This window comes from Phragmites australis, chromosome 12, assembly GCF_958298935.1.
Source record: "Phragmites australis chromosome 12, lpPhrAust1.1, whole genome shotgun sequence".
NCBI classification, from domain to species: domain Eukaryota; kingdom Viridiplantae; phylum Streptophyta; class Magnoliopsida; order Poales; family Poaceae; genus Phragmites; species Phragmites australis.
In genome coordinates this window covers 25,802,257-25,816,748 of record NC_084932.1, presented here as the reverse complement: position 1 = coordinate 25,816,748, position 14,492 = coordinate 25,802,257, and the positions used below count along the sequence as shown (strand labels likewise).

The 14,492-nt window shown below is 42.9% G+C and overlaps 1 protein-coding gene and 1 pseudogene across 1 annotated transcript; both read right to left on the bottom strand.

Moving 5' to 3' along the window:
- Positions 1-318: 318 nt before the first annotated feature.
- On the bottom strand, positions 319-3,118 carry LOC133886446 (uncharacterized; annotated as a pseudogene).
- A 4,926-nt stretch (positions 3,119-8,044) lies between these two features.
- Positions 8,045-11,853, bottom strand: LOC133887124 (prefoldin subunit 2-like). The gene is made up of 2 exons (XM_062327047.1): positions 11,599-11,853; positions 8,045-8,840 (listed from the first exon to the last, which is right to left on the bottom strand). Exon 2 carries the CDS (start codon positions 8,789-8,791, stop codon positions 8,351-8,353), a length of 441 nt encoding a protein of 146 aa, XP_062183031.1. The 5' UTR covers positions 8,792-8,840; positions 11,599-11,853; the 3' UTR covers positions 8,045-8,350.
- Between the last annotated feature and the right edge of the window lie 2,639 nt (positions 11,854-14,492).

Below are 14,492 nucleotides of genomic sequence, written 5' to 3'. Positions count from 1 at the left end.
TTTCTTGCACAAACAGATTCCAAATAAAGGAACAGATTGTTTATTAAAAAATAAATGAAAGAACACACGTGCGCAAAATAGTGAATGCTTCGACCAAAGTAGCACTACTATTTTGATAGCTCACATACTCTCATTATCAAATAAAAATAATACTCCAAGCTAATATTACAAACAACCATCATTCCAGCATAGATACCCTCGGAGCTAACTAAACCCAAAAAAAAAACTCAATGCAATATCCATTATGCTCTAATGGTCAGTCTATTGATTTTTGATGCAAATATACCCATTATTCTGCCAGGCTATTGAAATCCATCACTACTCCCCTTTGCAGCTTGTCATCCTCCTCGCATTTCTGCAAAACAGACAAAAAAATCCAACCAAAAGCACATTCAACAGCTATGTTTAGAAAATTCATAGCTCAGTTTCCCATTGTGGTTATCAATATAGTACGAAATCTTTAAACAAATATACAATAGTATTAGCAACAGTTGACGAGGAAATAGTAATATAATAATTAAATAGTCCTTATATAAAATCGTAAGCACTGCAGGCAGAAAAACTTTTGTTATGATAGATCTACAATAAAAGCAAAGTATTTTTTTGTCTCAATTCATCATTCACCGCCATTTATATACTGCATCATATTGATGGTCTACATGAGGCTTAAGCAAAATACTCGAAGTTCTATACATCTTACACTTCGAAAAATAAAACTGTATAACAAAACAGGAAGCAAGAACAACAGTTAAGATAGTAAACTGGTGTTTGCAATGATGTCTTTATCCTGCAAAAAAAATATCTATTGTCTAAAGAAAAAAAGTTAGTGTAATTTGTAATTGTAGTTCAGAATGTGAGGATGAACTTAAAAAAAAAGTGTGTAGTGATAAGCCATTCATAATTAATTTCCTAAAAAAACTAAGTGATTATAAGGAAATAATTCTATGGAAAAACTCCAATATCAAAACAATAACATGAACTTTGGAACTTCCAATATCAAATTCCATAATATATTTCATAACTTCTGATCATATACATAACAATTCAATTAAATTACTTAAATGAATCGAACTTCATGAACAAATATGTATACTTATCATGCTGGGTGGCGCGAACCAGTTTGTGTATAGTTTTGTAAATTATTTTGATCATTATTAGTTGGAAGCTGAACAACCAATGACTAACTTTCCCCAAATTGACGCGTTTGAAAACGGTTCTTGGAGATATTTGATGATGTTATTGCACATCTCTTTGGACTTTTCTAGATTGGTCGCATGCCCGGCATTCTTTACAACTACTTAATCTAGAATTCTCCTCAAGATGCCTATAGAGTATTGCAATACAATTTAGCAATAGATAATGTGCTTGGTACATGAACCTGTCATTCTGGACCAGAGAGTCAGAAGGGAAGCACCAAACTGACCTCTCCAACCTATGCGACATGCCACCAGCTCCATCGGGAAAACTTGATCCTGCCCCCCCCCCCCTCCAAAATGATCAGTGTTGGCTGCATACTTGAGCCAAGAACACCATCAATGATTGAGCAATCATATTGTTAATAAAGTTCCCCACTTGTTTGCCGGTATTTAACTTAATTACAAGGTTTTCGGAGCTGCCTGTGATGAGAAACTACCTGGCTTATCTTTGGAAGATCTGATAGCTTCCTATCATTGATCAGAGCATGCAAAAGCTCGGCCTTCTCCTGAATACGATCTGAGCCCATCACCTGATGCGGTCATCAAGATGGAATCGTAACTATGCAATTAAGCAAAGTCAAAAGAAAAATAAAATTAACAAAGGGATTAACAAGAGAGGAGGTAGCTAACGTTGATGTAGTTCTTGCGGAAGCCGGAGGGCATGATGGGTGGTGGCCGAATGAAGGAGAACTTCACGAGCCGCCACACGTCCTCTGGCAGCCTCCTCGACGCGGGTGATGAGGAACAGGCGAGTGGCAAGGTCTACGTCCTCGATGCACACGCCTATGAACACGCTCCACGGACTCCATGTACATGGCCGCCATCTGGTACCCCACGAAGTGGTCGTAGCTAACGCTAACCACGACGAACCTCCGCATGCCCAAACTATCCATGGGCGCCTTGATAGTCCTGGCCTAGAAGACCTTAGAGCGGTCGGGGACTGTCGACGAGGAGGCGCCAAAGAAGAGGAATTTGAAACGAGAGAGGATGGAACAGGGGGCCTGAATCGCTCACCTCGGCAGGCATCAACGGAGAGGGTGACGACCTCGACGGTGGCGATGGAGGAATTCCCAGTGGCGTAGGTGGAGAGGAGCGCACCGAGGCTAGCGGCATCAATAGGGAAGCCAAGGAGGAGTGGGTTAGCGGAGCAGGTGGTAGAGGCAGCCCTCCCCGCCCCCGCTGCCTGAGGGGGAGCTCGCCCAGCCACCTTGGATCTGGCGCTGCACTGCGTGTGACCGTGGCTCGAGCTCGTCCCGATGTGGATCTGGCGCCGCACAACGAGTGGGTTGGGAGTGAGGATGCCGGTGCATTAGGGTGAATGTGTTGGTGGCGACTGGTGAGTAAGGAGGAGGAGGAGGACGTGAGCAATGCGGGAGAATCAGGAGCAACACGCACAGATGGGGAATGAAGGGGCATTTCTGACGCAGAAGGGGAGCGGACAACGCACGATGCGCAATCTGATGAAGAATCCGGGCAGGCGGAGGAAGATGTGTGTGTGGGGGGGGGAGAAAGAGCAGGATGAAGAGCAGGGTGAGCAGACGATGGTGCGGGAGGACGAAGGAGTGAGGTGGACGAACGAATTCATTGGAGACTTTTTAAGTAGTAGAGATTACAATTTTGTACGAATATTTCCAAAATAGTACCAAAAATGAGGAAATTTTAAAAATAATACATATTCACCCTACTGTATGGCGAAATCTTGTTTTCGTCGTACCGTACGACGAAAATTGCTAACGTGGCACCGGCAGCAGTACAGGGGTGCATGGCTGCAGTTACGAGGCAGTTTTCGCCGTACGGTTTGGCGAAAATTAGTTTTCGCCAAACAGTACGGTAAATACTGTATTTTTGCCGTCCTGTTCGGCAAAAAATGCGGATATAACCACGGCCAGGATGCCGCACCGTCTCATTTCAATCTGCGTCATCTTGGTTGCGACCGCGTAGAGAGGAGCACGCGAGCGGAGAGGAGAAGAGAGAAGAGAAAAGAGGAAGAAGAGAGGAGGAAGAAGGGAGGAGGTAGGAGAAGGAGGAGGAGGAAGAAGAAGAAGAAGCGTTGAGGTAATTTTTTTTCTTTTTATTATGTTTTTAGATGTATGTCTATCGATCTATTTGCATTTAGATTGATTTAGAGACTAGCAAAATAATGTGGCGTTTGTAAATATTTATTTTAGTAGAATTTGTGTATCAATTATTGTAGTATTAGGTTAAGAAAATAGAATTTATGTACGTGCAAAAAGTAAATATCGGTACTCTAGTTAATATGATATATGTAAGATTATATTGTAGGATTGTATTATTATGCGTTACACTAAGGTACGGTATTTATTGAATTATTTGTAACTTAGAACTAGTGGTTTGCAACAGAAAGCAATAAAATAAATTGAGTATCCAAAAAGCAATGCAGCACCGAAGTATTTGTTTTAAAATTTTAAAATTCAATGAACATTATATGTTTGAAAAATCGCAAGATTCCTAATATCAAATGGTATTAATTAGTAAGTTGTTGCGAATTAATTATATTAAATTTGTTGGTGCTAGTAATATATTTATTTAATAATGATATCCTCGACATAGATTTAGAACAGTAATATGGATTATAATTTAGGCACGAAGACTATAATACTTTTCATTATAGGACAAGCAACGTTGGGTCAGCATGTGCATTGCGTTTGTCAATTTTAAGGTAGTCGTAATGTATGAATGTAATTGATTTTTGTTTATAATTGATATATTTTTTAGTGACAGTTATGTCAAACTCTATAAAGCTTAGAATATTCTATGGAAATGGTCAAATCCGTAACAGTCCAGCAGGTGTTGATTTGAGCAGTTTTTCATTTACCATTCTTGAGCACCCAAACCCTGAGGGTGCAAGGATGAAGAAGATGAAAATGTGGTTCACCCAATATTTTCAGCTTGACCCTCAGATTTATTCTGTTACGGTGCAATACATGTGGACTCGTACGTTAAATCCAGTCTGTTGGGAGTTAAAGCCGGTGCACCGGACGACAAGTGGTTCAAATGGTTGGGGTGGTGCAAACGGTATCAGGCTGAGTTCAATATCCTGGTGCAACCATGTCCAAGAGAAGCAGATGATAGTAGCAGTGCAGCACCTCCACCGGAAGAAGAGGATATACGCGGGCATGCTGTGTCGACGGAGGAAGTTGAACAAATGGAGACAACTGAGGCAGAGGTTGTTGTGCATAGGCGGGCGACAGTGGTTGAGGAGGGTTAGGCTAATACAGGGGAGAAAATTGAAGAAATCATTGTGGAGCTCGCGAATGTGGACCGTAATGCAATTCATGAGGAAGAAGCTTTATTGAAATCTATAAATGTAGATGAAGATGATGGTGATAATGAGGATGATGAAGACGATGACTACTCTAATACTGTCATCCTGGATGAATGTAACTTGCCTGACAAAGCGAGGATGCAAGTTATGGAGAACCATGACTCCCCTTGGGAGTATGGTACACCTAAATCAGGTGTTCCCCAATCGATCTAAAATGAAGGATGCAGTGGCACGGTGGGCAGTGACATCACACATAAAGGTATTTGTTGTTGTCTCAAGCCCAGAAAAGTACAGTGTCAAGTGCAGAACATCTGGATGCAGCTTTTATGTTCATGCATACAAGTCGAAGCATTCGACCCACTGGGTAGCCTCAAGAGTGGTTCAGCATAATTGTATGCTGGAAAATGTTGGTTGAAAGCACCGCAACCTCGTTGCTTTTATGATTAATAATTGTCATTTGTTTAGCTTTCCATTTCATTAGTTTAGACCACTAGTTTACGGAGTAGTTTAGTTACTCTGATGATACTACCTTACGATGCTACTACTTTATTCTGGTAGCGTATTCTACTGTGTTAGTGTGATGGATTTTACCACTGCATATGTAACTTACATATATCCTTCATGATGCATATTTATACCAAGTGTTACGTATTCTCGAAACAACAATGCACATAGGGTACTAACATTAATGACAACACAACTCGGGGATACAATTTATTCAATTACGAACAACACGGTATAGATCAAATACGAAATCAAGTCTTCGGTCGACTGCTACAACACATCCTAATTACTCTCAGTTGTTCCTCCGACCTGCCATGCGAGGTGGGATATAACGTCTTCTGACGTTGTTGCATCTCTCTTGGCTCAATTGTTCCTTTAGTTCCTCGATAACTCCGTGCAGGTGACGGATGTACTCTTGAATGTGTGGATCTATCAGTGGGTCAATCTAGTACTGAAATCCACAATCATCTGTTTGGAAAAAAATGAAATATGAGATAAGTAAATGGTTTTGAGAAAATAAGAAATAATGTGAGTACTATTTCTTCGTACTCTGAAATGTGCACAATGAAAGGAGCGACGGTCTGTGTCACCGAATGCTCATAAACCTGGACAATAGCATCATCGCCATGTCTACATGGCGGCCAAAACGAGTAAGGAAGAGCATTATGGTTTCTGTAGAAATCTCTGCCATGGACATATAAATGGGGATGTGGAGGTAGTGGATTGATGGGGCCATCAAGAGGATGAGGATACGCCATTGTCTCGACGCGGGTCGCGGTCACGAGATGTTTGAGTTCAAAATCGATTGTGTTCTATTTACATACAACAAGTCCCGATGGTGTATGGGCCAAATACATGCATGTAATTTGGAGAAAATCCATGCATTGGATGCACTACTTTAGCGACTCTGTCAATTCAGCACTGTGCGGTCACATCACTCTGAAAAGGGTGCAACGATAGGTTACACCATTCTGAAATGGTGACAGCGTGGCGTCACCTCAACACACAGCAGCATTGATGAGCTCACCAGCATACGAGTAGGGTACGAGACGGTGTATATTCCGTTAGGTGCTGTAGCCACAAACAGGCAACAAATGCTTACGATGGTCCTTGATTTGATGTACTTTACTTTCTTCAATAAATGCTTACCAATCTACCAAGACGTTATTTCTAAGGACAATGATTTCATTGGATTCCCTGCCTTGCTTGCTGAGGCAACAATAACTACTAGCCCAATTTTTGCAGAATGAAATGACCACACCAAGCAAGAGCTAACAAAGAGAATATATGCCACGCATCAGTGCCACAACCTTTTCAGGTTTCACAGGACATCCTATGCTCCACCTCCGCCAAATCTTTGCACTCAATCCATGCACTAGCCCCCATCCATTATAAATGACCCCTCTATCATCCATGGATAGACCACTCCTTCCTCAGCCCCTCAACTGAAATGTCTTTCTCAGCTCCACCAAGTACATCCAAGAAACATTAGAGGATTTTCATCCCTCAGGGAGTCGAACCACCGATGTGCTTCTGTGACGACCCTTGTAGGCTTCGCGAGTCATGGGACATATCCTACACCTATGACCTACGATTCTTCATGTGTGCCAACTACGAGTATGACAAGTCTCGACATGGGCCATACGAGTACCCACCGGTATAGCGATATAGATCACTCATGTGGGACTTTACATACAATTTTATGCAATCTCTTACTAATCTCTCCTCTTGTTTCTTTTGTCCAGTCCCCTCCACCTTTCTGTGACTTCAGGCAATGGTTCGACATGGAGCAAAATGAGAACCAGAAGTGGTGGGTGGACATGGAGATGCGGTGGAGGAGGGAAGCTTACCAATGCTGAGAGTACGAGCGATATCAGGATGAACTACGGATGAAGCGTCAGGAGGACGAGCGCATCAGGAACGCCGCGAAGGAGCTTACCGCGGCTCAAGCAAGTGAAGCAAAGCAGAGAGGGAAAGAAAGCAGGAGAGGACCTATCGCGCTAAAGGGGCGGGACCCGATACCCAAAGAAAGGGCAAATATCCTATGTGCACTCAGTAGGGAGCATCTATTGTACCCTGGCCTATTTCCATTCCCTAAGGCATGTTTAGTTTAACAGCGGCACGTTGTTAGGTTACTCTTTAGGCGTACCGTATATGCTAATATTTGTTGTCGGCACCTCTTTATAGTTAGAGTATATTCGCACTACGACGAAAAACTCCATGTTATATGTAATATTCATCAGGTTATGTAACATCTGTATCGGGTTCTATGCAACTTATGCTTTACAATTACTACTGTAGCCTACCATGTAATATCTATTAACTACCTTCTATTATTGGACAAGCGATTCTACGATTTATTTTACATCTTTCCATTCTATTTCAAAAATAGGTTCAATCGCGAAAAAAGGCGATACAATATTTCATCAACAGAACAAAAATTTGACGCAGGAGATAGGGTTCACAAGCCCACGCATGAGGGAGGGTCCACGCTGCGGGATTTTTCAACCTCCTGTTTTATGACATTTATTTTTCGTTGTACGGTTTGGCGGCAACTAATTTTCACCAAATCGTATGATGAAAACTATCTCATAACTATAGCCATGCACCTCAGTGCTACCACCGACGCCACGTCACCAATTTTCACTATACCGTACGGCCAAAATTGCATTTTCGCCATAGGATACGACGAAAACAAGATTTTGCCATACGGTAGGATAAATAGGTATTATTTTTAAATTTTTCTCGTTTGAGATACTATTTCTGTAATATCTGTAAAAAATGTAATATTAAAAAAATCTCCTAATTTATCCAATTTGAAGTAAATTCATAAAGTTCGAAAGCAGTCAAATGAGACTACGTTTGTTTTCGTAAGAATCTAGAAATTTTGTAGTACAAATCAGCTTGCTTTGTCGATCTTAAAACTCAGTTTTTATATCGCCATCGTTTATTTTTGCTTTTACTTTTAAAGCTAAAATCTATAATCAAAATAAAAAATAAACATGGCCTAAACTCGTTGCTTGGATTTCAAATTCACAGCAGTGTTTCAGGACCCAGATGAAAATAAAGGATTCTAACCAAGTGAATCTGAATCGCGCCACCAACATACAGAAAAAAAATTCTGGAGCACGAATAACAACTGAAGAACAATGAAGGATACAGCAATTGTGATTCAACATGGAGCGTAAAAAACATCTAGCGATCGAACGAGGTTCTCATCTAGCATAACTTACGGTTTTACACAGAATCGCTGGTCCGGCATGTGCACAGCACTCAACAAACAGATACTGGTAGCAGTGGCATCCAGCAAAAGAGTAATCTGGCTTTCCATGAACGAGGGTGTGCAAGTCGCTGTCGATACGTTTTACTGGCCAGCAGGACCAACAAGAACTCCCTGCGCAGTCCCTTCCTTCTTGCTGCCTTCTTCCTCGGCATCATTGTCAGCCTTCCTGATCCTGATCTTGTACTTGAGCTCGAACTCGGTGATCTCCTTCTTCTTCCTCTCCAGCGCCTCATGCATGCGAGCGATGACCTCTTCAAGGCCCTCCTTGTTGCGCTTCACTGCGGGCAGGACCTCTCTGATGGTCCTTTCGACCAGGACGCCACCAATCATTCTGTAGCAGCGCCTTGAGGGGTCCAGCGGCTCGATTGCACCAATCACAAGAGAGTGCTCACTCACCTCCATCTCCAGCTCTGTGATCTTGGTGTAGAGTTGGTTCATTTCGGTACGCTTGTTAGCGTAAGTATTGGCAATTACTTGCTCGTTTATGGCTTCTTTGCCATCATCACCTGCTTTGCTTGCCATTTTCCTTGCGATGCAGCTAACCCCAGAAGGATATCACAAATGGTTAAACCTGCAGATAGAAATGATGCAGCTCAAAGTTTGTCAGCATCATTCAAAGGCGTACATGAACAATCGCTGTAGCATATGAAGAGCACCCAATTTACACAATTAAACTCCAAAGGCAAAAACATTGATGTAGCATAAAAATTCCTGAGGGCAGTAAATACAAACACAATGCTGTACATCTAAAAAGAACATTGCCCAAACATAAACATTACCAAGAGAGCAGAAAATAATTGGGCCAGCAGCTATCAGGATAAGAAAGCAAAAGAAGTAAAGGGTGAGCTAGCATAATCTTCTAAGAAATATAGCACACCGGGTGAAATGCAATAATATAAGGCAATAATAAGTTTTCTATAACTTCTATATACTATGCTGCCAAAATTAAGGTTGATCGGTTCCTAAGGAAACAAACGACCTGGCACACCAGGTTAAAGGCAACAACAAGCTACTTTAGATGATCCCATCAATTGGGATGACTTCTGCTTGTTCCAACTAATTTGAGTAATCATGCGTACACACATCATGATACCAGTATTTGTATCATATTGCTCAGGTTATATTCAGATGCACACTATGAAATGAAATATAATTTTTTTCTTAGTAACCAAATATACTAACACCCTTGGTCAAGACTCAAGGAAAAACAATACATCTTCCAAACCATTAACCCCGAAGCTAAATGTATGGGTGCTGTCCATACAATTTTCCTTATTTACCAATGCATATACAAGCTATCCATGTTCTTGGTAACTATAATAAATAAGTTCTTGCAAAAGAGAGACTGTGTATTAGGCGTCCACCCAAAAGTCCTGTTCTCATGTATATGATGCTCGAACAACCAATGAAAAGATAGTTCACAGAAATCTACAATTTATGAGGCTAGCCAGTCCTGATTGAGTTCAAAAAGTTCACGAATAGATAACCAATATCTACACAAACTTAAATAGCAGCAATATACTTTTGCCCTGAAACCAGGCACCTCACCAGTGACCATTCTCCATTACTAGCACTGCATAACTAGACACATGACAATCTGGAACAAGAGCAAAACTTCCTACGAACCAGACAACTGTTGTGTAATCTCAGAATAGGTGTGTGGACGCCAAACTCCAATAGGTGTTCAGTAAGAAAGCAATATATGCCCCAAAATTTCTAGCATACATAAGATGCATTAACCTTTGCCTGTTGCTTGATGGAAAAACTACACAAGAAATGTGATGTACATCCCGAGTTATCCTATGTGCTCGTTGGACAAGGCATTCCTTTGCATATGGTGAATGAAAAAATCTCTGGCCCGTCAGAGCTCTAGATTTCTGGACAGCTAGGAGCTAGAACTACCAACAACAGCTAAAGGAAGAAATTCCAACTGATAATCCATTGCCACTGCCCTGGAAGATACCCATCCTAACGCAGGATCAGGGTCAGTTGAACCCCCAAAAAGATTGGAAAAAATACACTGCTATACTACAACACGAAGAAAACAAATCCGCAACAAACTGGCTGGCTAGCTGGCTGGATGAATATATTGGAGTATCTATCGCAGCTAGTGGCGGATCCAGGATCAAATTTGAGCTAGGTCGGATCCAGGACCAATGATCTTTTTGCACATCTACGATGACTTGACCAATGGAATTGGTCAACAATGGGGCATGGAGAAATTTCAGTATTTGCCACCCAGTTCGCGTGCCTCTCTGGAATTGCCATCCAATTCGTGTGACTTTCAGAATATAACACCGGGCACGTGAATTTTTTCAGAATATGACATCCGCGCCAACACCTTTGGCGCGGAGGTGCTCTCTCCACCGGACCAGACCATTATACCCCTGTGTACTGTGTAATACCCGCGCCAATGACGTTGGCGCGGACCCTCCCGCGCCAAACTGCTTGGCGCGGAACCTCTATGTGTTCGAGAATGCTGTGAAGAACTTGTTCCTACAGAGAATGTTCCGCGCCAAGCAGTTTGGCGCGGGAGGGTCCGCGCCAACGTCATTGGCGCGGGTATTACACAGTACACAGGGGTATAATGGTCTGGCCCGGTGGAGAGAGCACCTCCGCGCCAAAGGTGTTGGCGCGGATGTCATATTCTGAAAAAATTCGCGTTTCCGGTGTTATATTCTGAAAGTCACACGAATTGGATGGCAATTCCAGAGAGGCACGCGAATTGGGTGGCAAATACTGAAATTTCTCAATGGCATGGGCAGGCATAAAATTTAAGAAAGATGATACTGAGGGGATATGCATGTTTGCAGTGACATATCCAGGATCTAAGGAGTTTGCAATGACAGATAAGGATTTATCCTAAAAGTGTCACTCTTTCAGGCTGTTCAGCTGTCATATTGTGAGAAGAGCGCGCAATGGATTTTGAATGCTTTTCAGTTCCTTCCGGACATACTTTAGATATTGGATTTCCAGCTTCAAGCATGTGAAGCAGCCAAAACGACGACACAATCAAAGCAGATACAGAAACTAAACTAATCATAACAGATGTCAAAGGTGAACAGACTAATACGGCAAACCAAACTTATTATCTTTCGGATTCAGTTCTGCTGAAGATTGTTTCCATCAAACAAATACGCTGGTTTCAATCAGAAAAGCACCCAACATCTCCGAGCAGATCTGTCAAAACAAACTAAGCAAAAGAACCACTAAATCGTCTATACACACAAGTCGGTGAATCACGAAGCAACTCAAGTCGTTCTAAACTTCTAATCCTCCAGATATCAAACAAGATGCAGAGAATAGGGATCGATCGACAAGTCGCATACCTTGAACTCGACGCCCAGAACGCGGCGCCTCTCCACGCCGACTCGCCCAGAACGCGGCGCGCTTCTCCGGCGGCGGGTGGCCCCAGTCCGCCACGCTCTCGGAGACCACAGGGATGGACACGATGCGCCGCTGGCCTGGACTCGAGGCGCGTCCGCGGTCCGCCGCGTGCTTGCTTGCCTGCCGGCCCGCCGCCGTTAGGGTTAGAGAGAGCGGTCGAGCGCCGTCCTGGTCGAGCGGATGGAGTCGGGTGCGATTTCTCTTTCCTTCGTGGGCTTTAGGGACCGGACGCGGGCGGCCAGTGCGGACCGGACGGCCGGCCCAACAAATAATGCAGGCAACAGGCCTATAATTGTGCGGCCTGGGCAGCCGGCCCAACAAATGCCTTCTTCTCGGAGAGAGCCAGACCAAGAAATCCAACAAGGGGCGGACGGTTCCACCTCGGGCACCTCGTGCAGCCGGCCGAGCTCGCCTTAGTGGTGCATCCGCCTCTGATTGCAGCATGAAAGATCTCAGTTTGGTTGCTTACAGTTGCAAAAAATAAATAACTTGCAGAATAAAAGTCACTCTTGCAATCCAAGCAAGCTAGGGCTTCCTTACCGGGAAATGTAGAACCCATTCAAGCCCAGATGGATCCCCACTCCAGTAGAGAGTCCTGAGTAAAAGGAGGAGAGACTCAAGTGAATCATTACTTCATGGTGGGTGGGGCAACTCGCCTCGGCAAAAGGCGGCATGGAAGGAGTTGGGCGTGTCGAGCGTCCAATGGGGGAACAGAACCATTGAAGAGGAAGGAATAAGGATTCATTAGTGGCATCGGGGACGACAACAAGGAGGTGGTATGGAGGTAGTGCATGGGTGAAAGGACAATGATGTCGTATAAAGGGGTGAATAAACGTTTTTACAAAAATTCGTCCTCTTTTACCGTTGATCTAAACTTGCAACGGAATATAAACTAACAGGTTTTTCACAAGTGAAAAACTTAAATATGTTAGACTCAACTAGTGCACAGTCACTCTAAATAAGTGTGAAAATTATAATGCTAAGGTGACAAAAATTACTCTAATCTGGCGAGAGATACGTAATAAAACTTAAATTGAAAAATGCTGAAAACATTGTTCACACACCTGAAATTACTGTTCATCCGGAGTATCCGAACTGAGCCCGAAACTGAATATAAAGGATGGGTAGAGAGTTCTAGCTCAAACCAAGTGATGTCGTGTGTTCCTGGAGATGATTTCAAGTAGATCTACGGAGAACCTACACTCAAATACACACAACCAAGTAGATCGAGCAATATGCACAAAGATTGAGTAAGAACTCAAAAGTAGAGGAACAAAAAGGAGACACAAAATTTGTTTCAAGAAGTTCGGATTCACCACTGTGAATCCTACATCTCCGTTGAGGAAGCTCCAACGAGACAGATCTCTTTCAACCGTTTTCCTCGATCCACTAGCTTTATCTCTTCCCTTTGGCTCACCACACGCGCGAGAGATCACCGGGCAACACCTAGCCGGCTAGGAGGCTTCACCTCCAAGAGTAACAAACGCAATCGAACTTCTTGCCGATGAACTCGAGTGCTCAAGATTAGATTTAGCTCACTTGCACTCAATCTTCCAATTTCACAACCTAACTCACTTTTCTTCTCAAATCTCTCACTAAAATGGAGTGGGGAGGAGTTATTTTGGCTCTAAAATGTGTTTCTTTTGTGCCCTTGCAGCTGCCCCAAAGATGGGGGTGAGGGGATATAAATAGCCCACTTCAAAAAACTAGCCGTTACTTAACTTTTTTGTCTTACCCGGAGTCTCCGGAGTACACCAGAGTATCCGGGTCAACTGGAACAGCCCAAACCGAAAGCTTCTGGCGGAGACTCTCCCGGAGTCTCCGGCCAGCCTGGAGTATCCAGACTTCACCGGAGTATCCAGGTTCAGCACAGCTGACCTCTGAAAAACAGCGATAACTTTTGATCCCGGAGTCGGATTTCGACGATTTTGGACTCTATGGAAAGCTTATTCAAAGGGCTACACATCACAACTGAATTCATGACCTAAAACATATAGGATCAAATTTGGAACACTCCGAAATCTAATTCGGACACTTCCACACTTTTCGCTCCGGATTTTCAAAAAAGAACTCTCACTTGGGTTTGGTTAGAAACTCTTGAGCACTGAGACATGACAATTAGCTCACGTTGCATCCCTCTTAATAGTGTGGCATACCTATACTCAAATTCAAAGATAAAACTCGTTTGAACCACTTTGAGCATATGGAAACTTTCAAGTACCGCTTCTTTCTTTCAAATCTTGAGGGTTACCAACTTCTACATATTCTTCACTTGATTCTTCATATGACTGATGTGAATCATCCATAGCTTCTCATGGCCTCACATGGTCCATCGGCGCAAAGTTTTCACTCGCTCTTCACCACCGCCTTGGTCCTTCGGCGCCAAGCTATTTGCTTGTCCTTCACCACGGATGGTCCATCACAGCCGAGTCTTGCTTGCCCTTCACCGTCTTGCCATATAAAACCACTTTGTATTCGACATCTTCAAGGACTTCATTTTATCAAATATGGAGTCCAATCTTGTTCTTCACTCTTGGCATATATGATTTCAATTCAACTTATGCCTTCTTATGGATCCTAACCCCAACTCACTCTTAAGCACAAAGCACATGGGTTAGTCCATAAAACCTAAATGACAATATTTATACCTTAAGTTACTTGATCTCCACAAGTAACTTATTAGCCTTCATGCATATTGTCAATCTTCATATAGAATCTAACCCGACTCATTCTTAAACACATAGCAAACGGATTAGTCCATAAAACTCTATTAACAAGTCATACCTTTAGTTACTTGATCTCCACAAGTAACTCAGGCTTCAAACTTATTGCTAAT